The sequence below is a fragment of the Camelus ferus genome, chromosome 27 (genome assembly GCF_009834535.1).
Source record: "Camelus ferus isolate YT-003-E chromosome 27, BCGSAC_Cfer_1.0, whole genome shotgun sequence".
In the NCBI taxonomy this organism is placed as follows: domain Eukaryota; kingdom Metazoa; phylum Chordata; class Mammalia; order Artiodactyla; family Camelidae; genus Camelus; species Camelus ferus.
In genome coordinates this window covers 10481855-10505538 of record NC_045722.1, presented here as the reverse complement: position 1 = coordinate 10505538, position 23684 = coordinate 10481855, and the positions used below count along the sequence as shown (strand labels likewise).

The 23684-nt window shown below is 48.8% G+C and overlaps 1 protein-coding gene across 6 annotated transcripts in view; it reads left to right on the top strand.

Moving 5' to 3' along the window:
* Positions 1–23684, top strand: part of SLC28A1 (solute carrier family 28 member 1) — a 68198-nt gene that overhangs the window by 19332 nt on the left and 25182 nt on the right. For 5 of the 6 annotated variants that reach the window (XM_032469229.1, XM_032469227.1, XM_032469228.1 and 2 more), the window contains 7 exons: positions 429–570; positions 1219–1332; positions 2808–2885; positions 12558–12638; positions 13896–13976; positions 15893–16018; positions 23332–23462. In XM_032469229.1, coding sequence (XP_032325120.1) covers positions 429–570; positions 1219–1332; positions 2808–2885; positions 12558–12638; positions 13896–13976; positions 15893–16018; positions 23332–23462 — 753 coding nt within the window. The remainder of the gene's footprint in view (positions 1–428; positions 571–1218; positions 1333–2807; positions 2886–12557; positions 12639–13895; positions 13977–15892; positions 16019–23331; positions 23463–23684) is intronic. The other variant, XM_032469230.1, reaches the window with a different exon arrangement.

Below are 23684 nucleotides of genomic sequence, written 5' to 3'. Positions count from 1 at the left end.
GAGGAACTGGAGCTTTTATACACTGCTGATGGGCATGTGAAAATACACAATCACTTTGGAAGACAATTTGACAGGCTCCTAAAAAGTTAGGCCTTACCATATGATTCACCCATTCCACTTACCGTGTTTACCCAAGAGAAATGGAAGCATGCAGCCACACAAAGACTTGCACATGAATGTCTGGGCTGAGCTGAGTACACACATCCTCTGATTTAGTCCTCTTAGCAACCTTGAGAAATAGACTGTCTTTGGCTTCCATTTCCTGGTAAGGAAACTGGACTCGGAGTGGCTAGGTGATCTGCCAAGGTCACACAGCACTCTCTCTCCTCCCACGAGCCCTGAGTAGCTTTTCCCTGGGGCCCTGGGTGCTATTGTGCGGGCGGTGGGGGTGATGCTGACAGTAATGGCTTCCTACCCTTCCCCTGCAGGGGTCTAGCACTTGTCGCTTTCCTGGGCCTCATCCTGTGGCTGGCTCTGGACACTTCTCAGCGGCCTGAGCAGCTAGTGTCCTTTGCAGGAGTCTGCGTGTTCATCGGCCTTCTTTTTGCTGTCTCAAAGCATCACTGCGCAGTGAGTGCTTAATTGTCAGGCCCAGAGTGGGCCACAACCCCTTCTCTTTCTGATGTCAGGACCTCTTTTTGTTTCACAGTGTGGTTAAAACCTTCTTCCAAGCTCCAGTGAAGCCTCCAGACATCCTGATGCACACCTGAGTTTAGGGATCACGTCTAAGGAATCATTAAATGCTGGGAGGTAGTAGTGGCCCTTAGCAGTCCAGCTGCCTTCTGCTGAGGGGGCCATGTAGGGATTGGAGTCAGGGTGCCTGGGAGCCCTGACTATGTAGGAGGGATGGGGAAGCATCCAGGCACAGGTTACACTGAAGCCAGACTCTGAGGCCACATCTCCAGCTCCATCTACCCAGCAATGACCCAGCACCAAGTGCCATGGCATGCTCAGGGCTGGTCCTTGGTTAGACCTTGCCCCACCCTTGCCCACTGCCCAGGCCCACTGCTGCCAAGAGCATGGCCTATTCTGAACTCCATAGGGGATGTAACCATTGGCAACAGGCCCAGAAGTCTACGTGGGTCCAGCCTTCATCCTACAGACTGTCCAAAGCTCCAAGGCCCTTCAGCAGTACCGTGCCCTCTGCCCTCACCCACCCTTTTCCCTGTGGATCTCTTGAATTGCTGAGCTCACCAGGACCTTTCTATCGGGTGGCAGGTGTCCTGGCGGGCTGTGTCCTGGGGTCTTGGAATACAGTTTGTACTCGGACTCTTCGTCATCAGAACAGAACCAGGATTTGTTGCATTTCAGTGGCTGGGTGACCAGATCCAGGTGTGTACATCATCTTGGGTTGCCTGGGGATGGAGGAGGAGCCTCTCTGCTGGAGGGAGGTGGGCAGTGAGGCCACAGAAAGGGACTGGGACCAGGATGGTGGGTGTGTACTGGGACCCCAGACCAGGTGGACAGCTGGGGGCTGGGCAGTGCAGCTGCTACTTCCCTCAGGCCTGGTACCACTTGCCCAGATAGAACTAGTTCTTTCAGAGGCTGGGTCTGATGTGGAAAAGAATCTCAAAAAAGGCAGGTTCCTGGGGTACACAGGCACCAAGGCACGTGGCTCTCAGTAGTCATCAGTGAAGTTGAAATTATGATAGTTAAAAGTGCTTTAAAAATTGCAAATGATTTACTTTGTGTATGTGTGTATTTAAAAATAGTGTTCAGTTTGTTGAAGTTATACTTTTTTAATTCCATTTTTAAAATTGTGCTATATATATATTGACATAACAGAAAAATTACCATTTTAACCATTTTTTAAAACAATATAACAATTCTTTTTTGTGTGTTTTTTGTTTGTTTTGGGAGAGAGATAATTAGGTTTATTTGTTTATTTATTTATTTTTAATGGTGGTACTGGGGGTTGAACCCAGGACCTGTGCATGCTATGCATGCAGCCTACCACTGATATACCCTCCCCTCTATTTTAACACTTTTTGAGTGTCATTAAGTTCATTCATATTGTTGGGCAACCATAATGATTTACTTTTTAAAATATAAATCATTGAGGACACAAGGTTAATCCTATACTCATCCCCACTCACCATCTCGAATTTCCACGTGCTGTCTACAGGGAGAGCGCGGGGTGGAGCAGGGAAATGCCACGCATCTTGACTCTGCATGCCTGTTGACCACCCCAACAGTATCCTGTGGGCGTTGTGCAGGAAAGACACTTGCTGCTCTGAGCACACCCCCATTTCATAGATGGGAGTCCTGAGGCCTGGACAAGAGAAGTGACTTGTCCCTGCAATCACAATGCAAGATCTGGTTCTAAATACAGGACTCTTGCAGCAAACGTGTAGCCAGATTGGGACACCAAGGCCAAGAGCCTCGAATGGGACAGGACGGGGCTGTGCCATCCTGGGTCAGGAGGGGAAGGGAGAGGACAGGCTCAGAGAGCACCACCTTTGACAGCCTTCTCTGTGTGTCTCCCTGTTTGCTTCCTCCACTGTCTCGTCTCTATTTTGATTGTCCTAACAGCTCTCATCTCAGAGTATTTCTTTAAAGTTTATTGAAAAGGTGTCTCTTCTGGAGGACATGTTCAGAAGGAGCAAGCACCCATGAGTGTGGTTTTCACCATGCACATGGTGCTCCTGCCCCTGTAAGGCCCAGGGCCTGGTGGACTTGTCCTCAGATCAACCTGCCTGGGGCCGGGATGCCTGCAGCCTCTGTGTCCTTCTCCCCCTCAGGCTGCTGGGAAGGCACAAGGAGCAGGCGAGGCCCTGGTTTATGTTTTGTTTGTTTTCTCCTTTCAGATCTTCCTGAGCTACACCGAGGCCGGCTCCAGCTTCGTGTTTGGGGAGACTCTGATTAAGGATGTCTTCGCCTTTCAGGTCAGCTTGACTTTTGGCCCACATAGCCTTTAGCCCCCTCTGCCCAGCGCCTCCAGCTAGTGGGGAGTCTGAGCCAAGCCCAGGCGGAGTGGGAGGCCTCCTGCGGGCAGAGTCTGGGTACCAGAAGCTAATGAAGTTGAGCCTCGGGGTCCTGAGAGGGGCCCTGGCAATGTGTTTGCCTGAGGGTGTGTTTTCAGTGTATTTTGTAAAACTTGTGAAAGTAAGGTAAATCTGAATTCTTTTTCTTAAAAAATGAATCCCCAAGTCATAGAATTGCTAGGAGGCTGAGGACAAGAAGAGAGGGTAGGAGACCTGGGGATGGGACCTGCTGTGACCTTCACCCCTGATGTGCTCAGGGGCCCTAGAACTGTAAGGGATGGTTTCCAGGAACCCTTAGGCTCAAAAGATCCTTTCAGGGTGTTCCTCCTTCAGGGCCCCTCATGGGCCACCTCTGCCAGGAAGCCTGCCTGTATTAGTCCTGTTGCAAGCTGTAACTCTCTCCTCTGGACTCTCCTAGACCCACAGTTCCTCCCACCCTCCCTCCCTCCTTCCCTCTTTCCAACAAAAATGTATTGTGTGCCTACTTCAGGACAAAATGCTATCGAGGAAACTGGGATAAAGACTCAAAGACTTATTGTGCGATGGTGGAGCCCCCACCCTCACTTAGAACAGGGCAACCTCTGCTGAGTATGCGATGGTGTGACTGCTTCACTGTTCAGGTGGACTGTGGTTGTACTTCTTTCTCCAATTGACTTCCCAAGCACCCAAATGCCTCCTTTAATAAGAACTCTAAGAAGAGCTCGTGTACCTACCTCACACCCAAATTGTCTCAGGACCCTGAGGCCCACTCCAGGCTTAAGTTCCACTTCCAAATGCCAGGTAGGGAGAGAGTCCTGGGGCCGCATTACCCATTAGCTGGCCCCAATTTTCTGCCACTGTTGCCATGGCACTGCAGATGGGGACTGGTGCCGTCCACTCAGTATGTCCTGGACCACTGTCACCATGGGGCTGCAGTGCAGGATCCCATATGTAGCTTCCAGAATTTCTGCTTTTCATCATTACTCAGCCATTGTTCCCAGAGCATCCCCACTCTGCTGGTGGTGTTGAGCCCCAGAGGCTTCTACCCCAAGCCATGGGCTTGGCCATGAACCCCTGGGCTGGTGTCAAGCCAGGTCACGGGTCCAGACACCTCCTCCAGAGCACCCCTGTCCTGACTCGTGATGAGGTCCTCTGGGAGCCTCAGTGTCTGTTTGTGCCGGCAACTTTCTGGGAAATGTCCACTCCATCCAAGGGGTTCTAATAGTGTCAGCCCTAGGAGGAAAGGGGGAGGGACCAGGTTCCTGTCCTCTCAGGACAAATTTGTCCATCATGTTTCTCTGAGACCAGTTCTAGGTGGGGGGAAGATCAGGAGGGAAGCTTCTGTCAGCCCCTCCAAAGGTCCCCTCACCCTATTCCCGTAGGGCAGGGAAAAGGGGGGACACAGCTCCCTTCATATTTGCATTTCCAAGTAGAGGCCAGCCAAGGTTTCAGGGAATATCAGTATAGTCCTGCTCCAGGGTGACTCCTGTGTCCACCAGACAGAGAGCTAGCAGCTCACACTTTGCAAGGCAAACAGACAGCACTCTGCAACTCCACCTTCCCAAGCAGCCTGTTCAAGTGTAACTGGCACAAAGGAAAGTGCCTGGGGAGTTCCTTTAGGGAGAGATTGTTTAAACTCGGGACAGTGAGGATGCCTCCTTGAGGAGGTGGCATTTGATGTGGAGCTTCAGGACAGGAGAAAATTGGGCACAGGGAGATAGGTAGGAAGAAGAGACACCTGGGCAGAAGCATGGAGGTGAGAAAGCGCTGGGCCGTCTAAGGCACAGGGCATAGTTCAGCCTGACAGGCATGTAAGCTATTTGAAGGAAGGGATGGCTTAGCAGATAAACTGCAGGTGGGGTGGGGCAGTATCTTCAAGGGTCTTCAATGCCAGGCTGAGACACCTGGATTTTGTTCCCAGGAAATAAGGGGACCTTAAAGGTTTTTGAACAAGGAGGAACTTGATTGGAGCTTTGGGATGGTTATTATGTCAATAGAAGGTAGAAGCGATTGTTGCCAGGATGTTTGGAACAGGGGACCAGTGAGGAGGCTGCCTCACACCCAGGTGATGATGCAGGGACCACCAGCCTGCCACAGTCCCAAAGAGAGGTCGCTCTGGGGAATGAAGGTGGGGGGTGGGGGTAGAGAGACTAGCTGTATAAAGCTCATCACTTAGCTCCATGTTGCAGCTGTGTTTGTGTTTAGCTATTGGAAGACCAAGCCTTGGGTCTTACTCATCCTTGTGTCCTTTAACTGACCCCAAGCCCTGCAAAGCCCTGCCTGGTGCCTAGTACATTGCTTCTTGTTGAGTGAGTGAAGTGAATGAATGGCTGTTCTTCTGTGCATGTAGGAAGTCCCTCTGTGCCTGCTGAGAACGTCTGGCTCTGTGAGCCCCTGGCTGGGGGTTGGGCTTCCACACGACCAGCCTCTCCCCAGCTGGACGACCATTCCCAGGACTGTGTGATCCTGAGCAGCTTTCCCTTTGGCCCAAGACCAGGGCTGAGCTCTTCTTTCTCTAAACCTCCCCAGCAGAGGCCCGAGCTTCCCAATCCTCTAGAGCCAACAGCTATACACAGGTTTTGCAGCAAGATCCAGGGTCCTGAGAAACAGTTTTGTCCCCCTCTGACCTGAGATCCTGGTGGAACAGAGAAGAAAAGCTTAGGGAGAAGGAAGTCATAACAGCAGCTGCTGGGTATGGAGCCAGGACCGTGTGCCAGGCACTCACTTCACCTTCACAACAACCCTTGTAGGGAGGATACTGTCATTATCTCCTTTTTACAGATGAGGACACTGAGGCTCAGAGTGGTTGTTGCTTGTGCAGGGTCCCAAAGCTAGTGAGTCTTGGACTCAAGATTGGAATCAGGTCCAGTGCTCTTATTAGCTTCTTGCCTTGATATCAGGGCCCTTTCCTTGGTAGGCAGTGGTAACTTAGAACTTAGATCTTTGTTTTCCCCTTGGTTTAGCAGAAAACAGTATTCTTTAGGACTATTTGGTTGCCAGTGACAGAAACCCATTTGAAACTTGCTTTAAAAGGAAGAGAGAGGGAGGACTGTTTCTTGGCTCACAAACTGGAGGAAGGCAAGGTAGGGCTGGTGCCGGCTGGAACCAGGCCCCAGAGCTGCCAGGCTCACGGCCCTCAGCCTTGTGTCTCTGCTTATCCCAGAGTGTCAGCTTCATTCTTTCATACCACATCTTCCCCCGGCCCCCAGCAACACCAGATGCTCATTCTTAAAGCATGTCCACCAGAATGGGGGAACTCTTCTCTGCCAGCTCAAATTAAAAAATCCCAGGGTGGGCTTTGGTTTGGTCTGCTTTATGACCATTCTTGGACCAACCATGAAGACCAGGGCATGGGATACTGCAGTTGGAGTGATTGGAGTCTCCTGCTCCCACCCAAAACCAGGGAGTTGGGTCTCTGATTGAGTGGAAGCTACTTCCAAAATGCATCATTTGAAGGATTATTGCCTAGGACAGGCAGGTACTATTAATGCCCCATTATAGAAAACAAGGCAGACAGCTTCCTGTAGGACCTCCATTAGCTCCATTTTCAGGGTGCCCTTGTGTTCCAAGTGAGTGTTTGTGGTCTAGTATAGGAGCAGGGCACAGGTGACTCGCTAGCATACCTGCCTGGGAGCGACAGCAATGGCATGGACCCTTTGATCTATAGCCCCTCCCAGCCATATGTGGGGCCACATTTGGGAGTCTAGGCTGTACTTCCTGACTAGGGTGCTTAGCTCCTGAGTTCATCAGTTGTAAATGACAGAAACACAACTCAAATTGACTTAAGCAAAAAAACAAAACAAAACAAAACAAAATAACAAAAACAAGATTGATTCAATAACTAAAAAATCAAAAGGCTTCAGGTCTTGCTAGATCCAGGTCCTCAACATCACTGGGGATTTGCTTTGCTTATTTCCTGGTTCTGTGTTCTCAGTATTGGCTTTGGTCTTAATCTTGGGTAGGCTCTCTTAAGACAATGGCAAAGAGGTACCAGGCTTACATCCAACCAACTTGGCAACCTTAGTGGAGGGAGAGAAAGAGAGAGACCCTGTTTTCCACTAGCTCCAGCAGGAAATCCAGGAGTAGTCTCCTTCTAGCCTAGCTTGCAGTATATGTCATCTTTGAACTGTAGCCAGGGAGGATACATGGCTTTGGTCAGCCAAACCTGGAGCCTCTGGGCTGAGAGTGGAGGAAGGGTGGTTTCCCAAAGGAAATTAAAGCTTTGTTTCCAAAAGAAGTGACTGAAGGGGCACTGGGCAGTCCAGGCAGCTGCTTTACACCGCAGCCCCTGTCTGGCTTCTCTCCCATTCCAGCACTGGAAGTATCACCTGGCTTGCTGCCACATCCATCCTCTGGCCAGTGTTAGTTTTGTGTCCTCCTGTCTTTCTTCCCTTTGTAGAAGAATGTGCACACACCTGCTACTTGCATCTCTCCCCAAATCACCCTTTAGAACCATGGATTCATAGACCATTGGGCTAGGAGGGAGCTCATTGATCTTTGGGCCTCCTCTTTATATTGCAGAGGGTCAAGCCACGCCCCAGAGAGGAGCAGTGACCTGGGCACAATTGCCCAGTGAGGTAAGGCAGAATCAGGGCTAGAACCAGGTTGTTGGACTTCCAGGCAAGTGATGTTTTCTTCTTCATACTCCGGGTAGAAGTCAATGGCATCACATCTCCCTTCCAAATACAAAAAGCATCCCTAATAACAATAATGGTAAATTTAAAACCTATTAATGGTTGCAAAAGACTTCGAGATTGGATGCTTAATCGAGAGAGAAAAACAAGGGAGGTGGGTTTATCATTAACCAGCCTCAGCAGTTCCTAGTCAAACGCTAACTGTTTCCTGGCCCCCAGGAGGCCCTGTCTTCTGGACAAACTCCTGGTCAGTGTATTAGCCAGTGGCCTCCTTAGAAAAGGCAGGCCAGAGTGAGGGAGGACGCAAGACAAATGCTCCATGGCCACAGAATTCCCTTTGTCAATAAGATTCAGTAATTCATCATGCCTCCCTGCATCATGCACACACACGCTCACGCACTTGCAGAGCTCGGGACTTGTCCTCAGGCTGTGGGTAGCTTTAGTTTTGTTACTGCTGAGTCGAATAGAAGGCTCAAGAGCTTTCCTTCCATTCTTTCCATGAATCATGTGGACCTAGTCCAAGGCCTTTGGCCCGTGTCAGCCTCGGGAAGTCTCGGAGCTCATGCAGATTTTCAGAATCCAAGCTGCTTCCTGCTGGGCCACAGTCCAGCTCGTTGCTTCTCCAGGAAGCCGAGTCTCTGCCTGGGACCCCTCAGCCCTCCATCTCCCCTGGCCCAGGCAACGTGGCAGCCACCTCCTGGCTGTATCGCCTTGATTAGTCATTCCACCTTGGCCCCATCTCCCTTCTAGTAACTTTCCAGCCACATGATTGCCTCCGCCGGCTCCCTCACCCTTCCTGGGTCTGGCCTCAGGAACACATACCCACCCTCTAAGCTCAGCAGTGCTGCTTAAATGTTCTCCCTACATTTAACCCCTAGGGAGAAAGAAAGTGTTTTCATCTCCCAAAGGTGTCAGGGTGTCTGCCTGATGCAGCTTCTGCAATCCCCAAGGGTCCTCAGTGCCAAATTTAGCCAAAAAAAAAAAAAAAAGGTAAGATCAGATAAGATAAGGACTGAAAGGTGCCACTGGATTTAGCAATTAAGGGCTCACTGGTAATCATAGTGAGCACAATTCTCAGAGAAGGGAATGGAAAGTGAGTGGAGATGGGGTGGGTGCTGCAAGGAGGGAGACAGGACAACGGAAGATCTGATGAGAATGCGGCATCTGTGAAGGCCTCCGAGGGAGACATCAACACGCAGAGACAGGCAGGAGGGGCCGAGTGGTGTGGTCGTTCTGGGTGAAAGGACAGCATGACCAGGAAACCAGGAGTCATGCCCAGCCTATCTGGCCTCGGAGTAGGTCCCTTCTGTAATGTTGGGGGGTGGGCATTGCAGCAGTCCCCGCTGAGGAATCTTCCAGCTTTGGGCTTTTTGTGGTTCATTGTGGCCTGGCTCTGGTGATAGGGCTCTGTCTGCAGGGCTTAGGCCTTGGGGCCTGGGGTGTAGGGGCTGCCAGGACAGCCTCAGAAAGGCATCAGAAGCCCAGGCTCAGCTCCCTCCAGGGAGAGGAAGCAGCAGGGCCAGGTCCTTAAAGGGTTTAGTCTCCTTCCAGAGCCTGTTTCCTGGGAAGGAGATGGTGTCTGCCAGAGGGTCTGGTGTAGACTCCAGAGCAATGGTTCTTGGAGTGTGGTGTCCAGACTGGCAGTGCCAGCAGCAGCTGGAAAAGCCAAACTCTCCAGTCCACCCCAGACCTCCTGAATCTGGAACTCTGGGAGTGGGGCTCAAAAGTGTATTTCTAACAAATTTTCGGGTGATGCTGATGGTCCGGGGGCCACCCTTTGAGAAGCACTGGCTTAGAGGCACTCAAAGTTCCTTTTCCCTTGAGTAAGGGTGAGCACTGGTACTAGCAGGGCCAGCCTGCTCTGAGTGCCCACCAAGCAGTGGTCAGGACTTACTTGGGGCTGCTACATCCTGGGCTAAGCTCTGCCTTGGAGGATGCTTCTCCTGAAGACAGAGAAATGAGGCTCCAGGACTGGCATCAGGGCAAACCTCCTCAGGGACATAGTGTGACCTTGGCAACCTGCTTTGTGGCCAGGAGGTACTCTGTCTCTTTTCAGTGTGTAACCTTGGGCAGGTAACCAGTACCTCGCAGCCTCAGTGTCCCCACTGTGAAGTGGATTTTCATCCACCTCAGTTGCTTTGAGGATCCAAGTCACCACACATTGGGTACCGGGATCACAGCAGGACTACATAGTAGACACATACTTAATGGCACTTTCCTCCCCCTCTCCATGGCCGCACTGTCCAGCTGCCCGCCCTGTCTTCTGCCATCTCACAGACCTCAGGTCCCAAGGGTATTTCCCAAGCGGGAAGATCATATTGACCTCGGGGACCTTATTAGCATTAAATGTCCCACCTGAGAAATCACCTCTCTTCTTTTTCATTCCTCTTCCCTCCCTAGACAGTCACAGCTCCCCTTCCACCAAAGATCCCCATCTCACAGATAGAAAATGTCTCCTGGTTGTTACCAGGAGAAAGTCTCAATTCTGCAGTCAGGTCCTGCTGCCCCAGGCACTCTCCCTCCTGGCCCAGGCCCCCTCTGCAGCCCTGCCAGGCTGCCTAGCTGCCCCTCGCATGATAAATTGGAGAGGCAGTCTAGACAGTGCGTGATCCTCTCTGCGTTCTCCTCCAAGGGAGAGCCAGATGCTGTCACCACCCCTTGTGTTGGGAGGTGTGTCCAGCACCAGGCGGCCAGGGGGAGTCACAGGACAGGAAAAGGATTTCTCCACCCGGTGCCTGTGTTCCCTGTCAGGTGACATCGCCCATGCAGGGAGGCTGGTGACAGAGACGGAGAGTGGAGCAGATCCAGATAAATCCCACAGCACTGGCCTGGGAGGGGAAAGGGAGAACCACGGCAGCAGGGCTTGCTTCCTCCGGGGGAGCCGCCTGCGCCGTCTCTGTTCTCCTCAACGACCACTCCGTAGTCCTGGTTCACTCCAAACGGGCGCCTGACTTCGATTGTCCAAGACTCTCCCTTCTTAAAAATGAAAACAACTCTTCCTCCACCCTCACCCCTCTCTGCAGCCCTTCTTCCCTCCTGCACAGCTGAGCTCCTCGAAAGAGCTGCCTATCCTGCTGTCTCGACTTCCTCACGGTGCGCCAACTCCCAGCCTCTGTCCCCATCCCTCCTGACACTGCTCTCACCTAGGTCATCAGAGGCCCCTGAATGGCTGGGTGCCAAGGGTCTGTCTCAGTCCTTACTCTTCCAGAGTTCTCTGATGCGTCTGGCACAGCTGACCGACCGTCCCTTCTAGAAAAGCTGTCCTTAGTTTCCATCGCACCCCTCTCCTGGATGTCCTCCAACCTCTCTGTTTCTTCTCCATCTCCTCCTAGCACCCCTCCTTCCTCTCTCCCCTTTCAGCGACGCTGACCCCAGGGCTGTGTCCTCAGTCACTTTTCTTCTCACTTAGGGCAATTTCCTCAGTGAATTGCGTCTGCCCCACAGCCTCAGCCTGCACTTCTGTGCAGATGAGTCCCAAACAGAGGCCCGGCCCAGACCTCTCCTCTCCTCTGAGCTCTTGGACCCTTCACCCAACTGCCTGGCCCACTCCACATTCCACTTGGATGTTCCACAGGCATCCCAAACTCAGCAAGTCCAAAACCAAGCTGATGAGCTGCCCCCAGGGCTCTCCTCTGCCCAGGCTCCCCTCCCTTGAGAAGTGTCCACCTCTTATAGAAAATTATAGGAGCAGCTGAGAAATTGGAAATGAAGAAAGAAGAAAACAAAATTTCTACAGTCCCAGCACACAGCAGCGACTACTTTGACTATATGCCTCCTTCTTTCTATGCTTTTAATATTCCAGTTTCCCCACGTAACATTTTAGCATAAGAATGCTCCCATGTTATTACCAGTTCTGCATACTTTATTATTTTAAATCTGTTTGGAACAGATAGGACATTCCAGAGGTACAACAGGGGATATGGTAAAAAGTAAGTCTTCCTCCCACCCCTGACCCCCAAGTTCCCCAGTCCCCTCCCCCAGGCAGCTCCCCTTCCCATTATTTGCATATCCCCCTAATGATGGGGGGGTGCCCACACCAGAGCAGGTGCCATGCCCCCACCTTCCTTACCCAGAAAGTAGCACAGCTGGCACCCAGTTCTACACCTTCCCTTTTTTTCCTTTAACAACCTGTCTTGAAAATCATCCCCAAACTGCTCATAGAGAGTGTCCTCATTCTTGTTTCCTGACTTTGAGTGCACCAGGTTATCCGAGGAGTCCTCCACTGGGAGACATTTCAGTTGTTGCCAGTCCTTGCTATTATAAGTCAGCCTGCAGTGAGGAGGCAAGGAGGGGACGGGGCCATGGCCCCTGGGGTGGAAAGAATGGACCTGAGGAAGTTTGGAGGGAAGACTTGAAGAGGCTCAGAGTAAGTGAAGAGTGGTGATAAGCCTGGTAACAGGAGATGGGGTGACAGGGGGCAATACTGGTTGCTGGTCCAAGTGAGTGGCATTCGGCGCTCGCTGTCATGAGTGGAAGTAGAACACTAGGAAGATGGGGGGCCCCTGATGCAGGCCCAGAGCACAGGAGTGAGGTTAAGGCCAGAGTCTTGGGCCAGGGGTTGAGCTCAGGGTGGAAGATGGACATTGCGCAAGGTGGTAGGCCAGCTCCTTAAATACTCTGGACAGCCTGAGAGGGAGTCATTTCCTCCTCATTTCAAAGATAAAGAAGCAAATGATCAAAAGCAATTCTCCACCACAGCCCAGCCCTCATCCATGGTGAGGGGAGGAGGAGGGACGGCTGGGTGGATGGTTAATGTTTAGAGGGGAACGGTGAGGACACTGTCTCCAGAGAGGTCCCACGTGTGATTTTATGTACCAATTTAGACCTTCTCCCCGACCCTGTCAGGCCTCTTCAGGGAGAGGCCTTGGATGAAGCGGGCTATCTGGGGGCCCCGAGGCCCTGCGTGGTACCCTGCCACCCATCTGCCTCTCACCCGGGGGCCTGTGCTCTTTCCTGGCAGGTTTTGCCCGTCATTGTTTTCTTCAGCTGCGCCATGTCAGTTCTCTACTACGTGGGCCTCATGCAGTGGGTGATCCTGAAGGTGAGCTCCCAATGTCCTGGCCGGGGCCCCCATCTCGAGTCACGGTCTCATGGGGATGCACTCTCCCAGAATGCCATGCTCCCAGGGCCCAAACCCTCCCCCCCAACCCCCTGCTCCGAGAGCCTGGACCTTCCCGGAACCGCCTGCTCCCAGGGCCAACAGCCTCTCAGAATCTACTGCTAACCAAACATCCTTTCAGAGTCTCTTGTCATGATACTAAGGAGAAATGGCACCAAGACCCAATGTGGTCTTGGTGGAAGTGAAGTTAACAGAACTGAAGCTGCATTAAGGAGAAGTGTTAGGGGAAAAGATAATTTATACCAAAAAGATCTTGAGAGGAATGAGCCATATTGGCCATACTTTGCTGACATAAATGTCAAATCCTGTGCTTATGTTCATAAAATCTGCTGCATAAAACCAGGATGCAGGGGACAGCAGTTGGATAGTACTGGGCATGGCAAGAGATTCTGAGGTTTTAGCTGACTGAGCTCAGAACAAACCAGTACCACCAGGTAATTGCCAGAAGTGCAAAAACCGCCTGTGGTTATGTTAATAGTGCACAGTGCATGGCATGAGGGAGGCCATTATCCCCTAATTTGGAGAATGTGTTTGACCAAGGGGTTGTGATAAACTGAACCATCAGCAGGAGAGTGAAAGGGCCTGAAACCATACCTTCCATAGAATGGCTGAAGGAAGTAGGGATGAAGGACCTGGAAAAAAAAGGCAGGATGAAGAGGGTTTGGTGTAGGATTCCAAACACTTGTAGAAGAAAGATTAGGGAACAGGCAGCCTGAAAGTCACCTGCAGTGGAGAGAAATTCCAGGGAAGCAGATTCACACTGATTGAAAGGAAGAAGTTTCCCGAAGCCTTTTCACAAAACTCTAGTTTCTTAACAGGTTAAAAAATGCTACTAGGCAAAGGGATCCTATGGGCAAATAATTTTGTGAAGCTAGGCTAGACACCAGGCCAAACAAATTCAAACAATTTTTCATGCAGGACTTCTCAGAGCCTTTACTAAGCTAAGAAGTGTTGGTCATCTCCAAGGTGTAGGTGTATAGCAATTCTCAATGGGTGGTAAGCCCCCATCAATGGAAGTTTGGAAGGAGATGAATGGACTTTGGTGGAAAATGTAGGTGAGGGGGGTCCTACCTGGGTTGGGAGTTGGAAGGAAGGCTTCTAAGGTTCTTCCACCCCTGACTCTCTCTTCCCCTGGGCTTGCTGATGCCAGCCCACAAAAAGCACCCTGCTTCCTTCTAGATCTCCTGGCTGATGCAGGTCACCATGGGCACCACGGCCACAGAGACCCTGAGTGTGGCTGGAAATATCTTTGTAAGCCAGGTGGGTACCGCAGCCTCCTGCCCTCAGGTGCCCTGGCTCCCTAGAGCTGTGATTCAGTCATCAGAAGAGCCAGTCAAACCTCCCAGGGTCACCAAAGGCTGCTGCCCTAGGATGCTCTGTTTGAGGATGCACTCCCTGCCTGGGTCATGCCAGGGAGGATGGCACCTGCCTGGCACCTCCAACCACCCTAGGCCTAGGCTTTCTTCATCAGCTTAGAGACTCACAAATCCTACAGATGGAGTCCAGTGTTCTTCTTTCATATATGCAGAAGCTAAGACTCAGGAGTGGGGATGATTTTTCCAAGATCCCACAACATAAACCAAGACTTAGAATCTACCTCTTCTCCTTCCTGGCCAGGGTTCTTTCTGCAACATCAGGTTGCCTTCTTTCTCTCCCTCTTTCTGAGAAGTCTCTCCTAGGGGCGAGACTCTGGTGACTTGTCCAGGATCCTGGCCCATCTGCCTAACACTTGAGTCACAAAACAACATACTTGCCAAAGTATGCTATATTTCACTGGATAGTTTAGGAAAGTTTGGAGAATATTTGCATCTTCTTTGCTATGATGCAAGTCTGTTGATCTTAAAGGTTTTTTCCCAAGCCAATTAAGACAGATGTGCTCTCAGATAAATTGTCCAAAATCCCTTCATGTTCAAAATGAGGCAAAAGAGAAAAGGATACTGAAATACAAAAGCACTTATTTTACATGAAATGCTGCAAAGTGATCAATGGTTTTTGTTGAGAAAATACAAATCTTAGGTGAATGTCACCTTGGGTGATGTGAAGAGCTCTGAAGTTGAATTAACTTTGGTGTCAAGGTGGGGGGCAGGTCACACCAGCCCCATGGCTTAAACACTTCCTCTCCCCTAAACTTCAGTCTGACATATCCAACTTGACCCTCCACTTGGATATCTAAGGGGTATCTCAAATTTACTAGGCTAAGTCCAAACAAGCAGAACCCTTGATTTCCTCCCTCAACATACCTGCACGTCTCCAAGTCTTTCCCTTCTTGGTAAATGGCAACATCTTGCACAATGTTGTCTAGACAAAAACCGAGGAGTCATACTTTCTTCCTATACTTCCCTTGCTCCTAGCTGTATCCAATCCATCAGCAAGTCCTGCCAGCTCTGCCCCTACATCTCATCTCAGTCTTGCCCTGTTGCCTTTCTTCTCCTTTGCTACGAGTCTCTCACCTGGCACTGTTATCACCTCCTCCCAGCCCTCCCTACGTTCTTGCCCCTACTATCCTTCCTTCACACACTTGCTGGAGTGACCCTTTAAAAGCACAAGTCAGATCATGTGACACCCTATTCAAACCCACTCCTTACCCTGGCTTGCCCACCTGCCTTCCGTCTCCCCCAGCTGTATCCCCATATCATGTAACAGTCTGGAACATAGTAGGTGCTGTAATTATTTATTGAATGAATAAATGGCTCAGGCTTCCCAAGGTGCCCTGAAGTAAATATGCCAGCTAACGCGCCAGCTCCTTTCTTCTTGGCAACCCGCATGGCTTCATTAAAAGCTCAGGCCTGGAGTTACATCTGCTTCTGGCTATCTGCATGAATAGAGGTAATTCTTTGATCTCTGCTCTCCTGGAAAATAAGATGACCATTTCTTTCTCAGAAGGTTGTAAGTAGTGAGTGTGAAGTGCTTAATGGGGTCCCTGGAGGCACTTAACCCAGAGGCAGCATAATCAGGCCAAAAGAAAGGGCTGGGGGTCCTTCTAACCAAGCCAGGGTGACACTGAGGTTCAGAGAGGCTCAGCCAAGTACAGACCATGGTCTTCACCCCACCCCACTCTTCCCCTGGGGTCCCCAGCACTCACTGTGACCTGCCCACTCCCAGGGGGAAGAGGAACACCCCAGGTGCCAGTGCTTGCCTGGCCAGCACTGCTTGCCTGACATCTTTCCCATTTGCAGAATGAGGCCCCTCTACTGATCCGGCCCTACTTGGCAGACATGACACTCTCTGAAATCCACGTTGTCATGACCGGAGGCTACGCCACGATTGCCGGCAGCTTGCTGGGCGCCTACATCTCCTTTGGGGTATGTAGAGCCCTCCTTCTGCTTGCTGAAAACTGAGAACCTGAAATTCACCTTTGTAGGAGCCCCACACAACTCCTGGCCAGAGCAACCAGGGGTCCTCTCCTGTGGGCTGCTGTGATGGTGGGAGGAGAGGCTTCACCTGAGTGAAGTGGGCCAAGTGGGCTGAACTATTTGGGCTTCTCACATGGCCAGTGGGAGCAAAGACTTCCAGTGTTCAGCTTACTGGTATATCGACTATGCACCAGGCAGAGTGCTCGGGCTTTTAATATCCCCATTTTACAGATGAGGAAATTGAGGCACAGAGAACAAGTGAGATGAGATGCCCAAAGCCAGGACTTGAGCCCAGATCTGCCTGGCTCTGAAACTCATACACACAGTCCCTCATCTAGACCATCCCTGGAGATTTATCCTACTCTTCCTGCACCCCCTCTTCCCACCTCCTCTTCTAGACACCCTTTCTGGGCACAAGTCCTTCCTCTACTCCTAAATTTTAACTTGTGCAGCTTTCTGAGCACAATACATTCTAGGTCAAGTTCCAATGATATGATTCGGGCCCTTAAACCAATCACCATACTATTGCATGGCAAGCAGAGATGGATCTTCAGTGTGTCCCCAGCAAAGTGCCTGGTAATAATGTTTGCATTTGTGTGTACTTTCACACGCAAATCTTTAAAGATCTTAAATTTTTTCCTTCACTATAAAAGATTCTTGCTTCTTACAGAAGTTAATAAAGTAAAAAAACCAACTTTATTCCCACAGATAACTGCTTTTCCTAGATTAGAACTGTAGTTCTCAAATTGTTGTCCATCGACCAGACCAGCAGCTCCAGCCTCACCTGGGAACTTGTTAGAAATACAAATTATTTTTTCAATTAATGTATTTTAAATTAATGCTGCTTTCTTGAGGCCATTTTATTTTGTATTGAGGAGGAGTGTGGGTAATTAGGTTTGTTTATTTATTTATTAATGGAGGTACTGGGGATTGAACCCAGGACCTTGTGCATGCTAAGCACACACTCTACCACTGAGCTATACCCTCCCCACATAGAGAAACAAATTCTTGGGTCCCTCCCCAAACCTGCTGAATCAGAACCACGAGGGATGAGGCCCAAGATCCTGTATTGTAACATGCTTCCAGATGATTCTGATACTCACTCGATTTGAGAACTACTGACTTAAAATATGTCATTCCAGATATTTCTGTGTAAATAGTCATTTAAGTATATACCAGAAAGCACACACACTTGCTTTCTTTTCTTTTTCTGGTGGGTGTGGGGTAATTACGTTTGTTTGTTGGTTTGTTTTTGGAGGAGGTACTGGGAATTGAACCCAGAACCTCATGCATGCTAAGCATGTGCTCTACTGCTTGAGCTATACTCTCCCCTCTCTTTTTTTTTATTAAAGATGAGGTAATTCTATCCATACTTTTCTGCAACTTGCCTTTTTCTTGTAAAATTCTGTGTATGAAATGAAATCCAGAAGTGTAAAGGAAAAAGCTAACAGAACTGACTGATAAAAATGAAAAACCTCTGAATGGTGAGAAAAGTCACAATTTTTTAAAAGTTTAATGATTGATCAGGAGAAAATAGTTCCTACATTATAAGCAGATACTCAAGTTCACTGATAGTCAAAGAAATAAAACAATAATAACATGTGTCTTCTAAAAGATATGCAACATTGTACATGCCTCTAAACAGCAAGGCTGTGAGGTATTCATATTCTATTTTTTTCTAATTCTTTTTTTTTTCAACTGAAGTATAGTCAGTTACAATGTGTCAATTTCTGGTGTACAGCATAATGTCCCAGTCATGAATATATACACATATATTCATTTTCATTAAAGGTATTGAATATATTTCCCTGTGCTATAAAGAAGAAATTTATTTTTAATCTATTTTTATATATAGTGGTCAACATTTGCAAATCTCATACTCTCAAATTTATCCCTTCCCATCCACTTTCCCCCGGTAACTATAAGATTGTTTACTATGTCTGCGAGTCTGCTTCTGTTTTGTAGATGAGTTCATTAATGTCCTCCTTTTTCTTTCTTTCTTTTTTTTTTTTTAAGATTCCACATATGAGTGATATCACATGGTATTTTTCTTTCTCTTTCTGGCTTACTTCACTTAGAATGATGATCTCCAGATCCATCTATGTTGCTGCAAATGGCATTATTTTATTATTTTTTATCACTGAGTAGTATTCCAATGTATAAATATACAACTTCTTTACCCAGTCATCTGTCGATGGACATTTAGGTTGCTTCCATGTCTTGGCTATTATATATAGTGCTGCTGTGAACATTGGGGTGCATGTATCTTTTCAAATTAGAGTTCCCTCCAGATATATACCCAGGAATGGGATTGCTGGATCAAATGGTGAGTCTATTTTTAGTTTTTTGAGGAGCCTCCATACCATTTTCCATAATTGCTGCACCAAACTACCTTCCCACCAGCAGTTTAGGAGGGCTCCCTTTTCTCCAAACCCTCTCCAGCATTTATCATTTGTGGACTTTTGAATGATGGCCATTCTGAGTGGCGTGAGGTGATACCGCATTGTATTTATTTTATTTCTCTGATAATTAGCAATATTTTCATGTGCCTATTGGCCATTTGTATTTCTTCATTGGGAAATTGCTTGTTTAAGTCTTCTGCTTATTTTTGAATTGGGTTTTTTTTGTTGTTATTAAGTATGAGTGTTTATATATTCTGGAAATTAAACTTTTTTCAGTCACATCATTTGCAAAAATTCGTATGTTCTTGATGGGAGTACAATTTGCTCTAAACTTTTTGAAGAACACCTATCAGTCAACTTAAGACTACTCCTTCCCTTTGATCCAGTTTAGGAATATTATGATACAGAAATATTTTCTTAAGTGGTCAAAAGATGCAAAATTCCAACATTATTTGTGATATTAAAAAAAAACACAAAACAATGTAAATGTAAAGCTGTAAGCTCATCCATGCAATGCACTGTAACTCAGTGCGGATTTGGAGGAAAGCAGCCTGCCTTCACTGCACCTAGTCTCCCCTGACGCTGTGCATGATGCTGCGGATGACAGAGTGACCCACACTGTCCCCTTCTCAGGACCCAAATTCCACCTGTCTTTCTCATCTCTGTCCCTGGGGCTGGCCTAGGGGATGAGCAAATCTGCCTCTCAGTCCCTTCTTCCCTCAGGACACCTGGCCACACCAGGAGGCTCAGTTCCACGTGCTCACAGAGCTGTCTGGGCAGAGCAGCTGCTGCGTGACTTTTCAGAAAGTCCCCTTGTGCTCCAGGGCTTTGTCTTCTTGGCCTGGCACACTCACATCTAGAATTTTAGAGATTATCTAGGTTCATATCTTGTCTCACCAAGGCCTAGGAAGGGCCCATCAGAACCCCCCAACAAAGACACCTCACCACCAATTGATTTGGGAAGGAATTTGATGTTTCAAAAATGGGAACTCTGAACTTTGTTCCTGAAATTTTTTTCATGGCGGTGTACTGGGGGAGATGTTGCCCTACTATTTGAGGGGTTGGGGGCAGATTTAGGGTTTTTAAATGTCTTAACTTTGCTCTGCATCCCACAGCCAGTTGGAAGAATGGTATTCTTTCTACTGCATGTGCGTTGCTGCCATTACTTAAGACTAAAATACTGGAAGAACTCTCCCTTTTTCACAGGCTGCCTTACAATTCAGACTCCTTTCCTTCCCTTTCCCAGGCCAGCGTCCAGGCCCAGCCCCAGGCAGTCAGGCCTCCCCCCGAAGGGGCCGGGGTACCCACTGCCCTTTAGCTCTATAGAATGTGCCGCCAGCATCGGCCACGTGGCTGTGGGTCTCCATCCATAGCCTCTGGCACGGAAGCCCCAGGCTACCACCATAGCTAGCCAAAAGTGAAGGGCACCCAGCCTACCATTCTTCCTTCCCGCCTCTGGATGGGCCCCCAGTCCTGTAACAGAAAAGCCCTCTTCTGCCCCCACCTGGCTCTTGGCTGCCACTGCAGCAGACCCAGGGCTTCCTCCCACTCTCTCCTCCTCGAAGCAATCCCTCGCTGTGTCCTTGGCTCTGCCCTTAAGCCCTGAATTCCAGAGAGATCCCCCTTACTCTCTACTCCTTTCTCTTTGTTGCTCAACTTTTGGCTCCCTCTGCCCTGTGCCCCTCCTTCTGCTAAAATATGGATGTTTCTAGACCTGAGCTGTTTGACCCAGTAGCCACTGGCTATTTGAGCACTTGGAGTACGGCCAGTCTGAAATGAGAGCTGCTGTGAGACAGTATGAAAAGACAATTACTATATTTTATTCATAAGTTTTATATTGATTACATGGGTAGAAGGATAATATTTTGGATATATGGGGTTAAATAAAACACATTATCAAAATTAATTTCATGTTTCTTTTTATGTTTTAATTAGCTGCTAGACAATTTAAATCACAGGTTATTTTATATGTGTCAGACAACACTGGTCTAGACCTTCTCCCTGGTCTGAAGTCCCAAGGGTCACTTGACTGAATACTTTCACTGAGACCTCCACATACATGTCCCTTTTCAGCATTTCCCCCAAAAGCTCTACGGCAGGCACTAACTCTCTCTGCTCACCCCGGACACTGGCCTCTCTACCCAGCCCTTTGGTTCAGGACCACTGTGAAAGGGGATCCAGATGTGTGCCTTGGGCTGTGAACACAGGCTGGGTTGACAGGTGGCCACAATCAATTGTGCAAGACTGGGAGCCCCTGGGACAGTCTGTGAAGTCCCAGGCAGGGCCACGTGAGAGTCAACTACATGCTTAGTTTCCACATCTATAAAATGGGTAGAATTGCTGCCCACCTTGCAGCAGTTTAAGAATTGAATGCAATAATAGACAGAAAACACCTAAGACATGGTCATTGTTCTTCTGACATATTAAGGAAATCCATCTTTCTGAAACTAGCCCATTTTATGCTTTGTAATTGTCTGATTTATTTCCTTTCTCAGTAAAGATCATTTTGAAAATTGAAGTGGAGAGCTCATACCCTCTATCCCTCTTTTTTTAATTTAATTTAATTTAATTTCTTTATTTATTGAAGTAGAGTAAGTTAACAATGTGTCAGTTTCTGGTGTACAGCATAATGTTTCAATCATATATGTACATACATATATTCGTTTTCATACTCTTTTTCATTATAGTTTACTACAAGATGTTGAATATAGTTCCCTGTGCTATACAGAAGAAACTTGTTGTTTATCTGTTTTATATATAGTAGTTAATATCTGCAAGTTTTGAACTCCCAATTTATCCCTTCCCACCTCCTTTCCCCCCTGGTAACCGTAAGTTTGTTTTCTGTGTCTCCCTCTATCCCTCTTCACATAGGACACCTTTGAGTAGAGAGAGGAGGGTCTTGGGCAGGAGTGGGCCCTGAGAGGCTGGGACAGAAGGCATTCCTGACCCAGTGCCTGGAGGAAGGGCTGGGGGATGTCCCGGCACTGAGAGTAGCTAGCAGCAGGGAAGCCGCGTGTGGGCTGACCCTGTGTCCCAGGGAGCCCTGCCTGTGCAGGACTCAGCCCTGTCCAAGATGAGCGGGAGATGACCACCTGGGGCATCTGAAGCGGTGGCCACGAATGGCCCACTCAATGGGCAGTGTCCAGAGATGTGACAACCGCAGGGTGTATTCCCCACTGGAAGCTGACTTGACAAACCAGATGTAACCTTCAAGCTGGAGGAAAGGGGAGAGTCCTGGCTGGTGAAGGGAAAACCCCAGATTCCAGGTATGGCATCATGCCCACTGGAACTTGGCACCTGAGAAGGAGGCCAGTGACGTCCCGAAGCCCAGCCCGGAAAGCCCAGAGAGGACACCTGCATGAGGCTGGCCATCCCCTCAAGGAGCAGAGCCTGTGCACCCAGTGCCAGTGATGGGGGTGTGCGGGAGGTGGGTGCTGATGCTGTACACGTCTTAAGGGGTTTCGCCTTCCATTGAAAGGAAACAAAAGGGCTTTAAAAGAAGAAGAAGAAGGATATTACCTGGGTTTCAGAGGGTCTCCCAGGTCTGGTTCCTCATCAGCAGTTCCTGGTACTTCCGTGGGCTTCTTTGGCCCTCTGCTTTTATAAGCCTGAACATGTAGCTTAAACTCCCCTCCTGACCTTTTTTCCTTTTTATCTAAAATTTAAGAACTGCAGTTGATTTATTATAAATTTTAAGAAGAATAAGTCTATTTTACTTTTCTGTTTATGAAAGCAATATATATCACTGTGGACATTTAGAAATAGACAAAAAGGCCAAAAGAACAGAAAATCACTCTGGCCCTGGCAGCCAGGAACAGACAATTGGTTGCCATTCTGGTGTGTTTCTTTCTGATCTTCTTTTTATGCATAGTTGTGGGGTTTGTTTTTTCTCCACCATTGTGGTTACGCTCTGTGTGCAAGTTTGTGGGCATTTCTCCACGTTATTGTGAAGCCTTGGTAACCATCATTTTTGATGGCAGCTTGACAATGCTTAGCCATCCCCCATTGTTAGATGTTTGGGTTGGACCTAATTTTCCCATTTGGTAAATAACACAGTGGTGAAGAGTGTCCCATCTCTATGAAGAGAACAGGGAAGCAAAGGGTTTGGGATCACAGCGAGGATACAAATTCAGGAAGGGAGATTCCCAGGGGGCTCTGGTTGCTTCATCTTGTTGGGAAGGGCTCCTACCGCGTGGCTCCAGAAGACAGACTCAGGGCCAAAAGCTGGCTGTTGAAGGAGGCAGGTTTCCTTAGAAACAGCTCTCTGACCATGGGAGTGGATGATGGGCTTCCTTGAAGTGGTGAGTTCCCTCTCACAGTAAGGATTCAAGGAGGGATCTTATAGAGGTAGGACATTCCTTCACTCCCAGGTCAAATTAGCTCACATCTTGAATCTGTCCCAACTCTCAGATTCTGTGAGCTTTGTCTGAAACCATCACAAAGCCTTCGGCCAATGATGAATCAGCCCTCAGATTAGTAGTCAGCCTAGAAGAGAAGGAAGAACCTTGAACTTGGAGCCCAAAGACATGATAAGTCTAACTGCTTCTCTTCTGTTATTTTGGGCAAGTCATTCTTAACCCTTTGGAACCTCAGTTTCCTTGTCTGTCAAATGGGTTAATAATCCTTGCCCTGCCTGATTTACAGAAGTGCTGGGGGTAAAATATGAGGTTCTGTGCATACAGCCTGTGACCCTCTACACATAAAAGGTATTATTATTATCAATAGTGATGCTGGAAGTACCAACAATGATGACGTACCAGTGGGGTAGAGTACCATGTTCTCCTGCTGCCCTGAGCTGCACCTCTTGGCCTCCACATTTCCTGACTTGTCTCTCTATAACCCTCTTTCTCATTCTTGCAGATCGATGCTGCCTCCTTAATTGCTGCCTCCGTGATGGCTGCTCCTTGTGCTTTAGCCCTCTCCAAGCTGGTCTACCCAGAGGTGGAGGAGTCCAAGTTTAGGAGTGAGGAAGGAGTGAAACTGACCTATGGGTGAGCAGCAGGAGGGCCTGCAGAGCGGGGAGTGGGGTGGGGGTGGGGACTGGAGCAGAGCAGGGGCAACAGCAGGTCCTGTTTTCTCTGCCCATCGCTGTCTTCCACCAAGCCCAGCCCACCTCTCTTTGCTCACTGCCCTGGTTGAGGCTTCCCTTGAGAAAATGTAGGCTCCAGTTCTCACATCTTATTTCCCAGTCTCTGACCAGCAGGAAACATGGA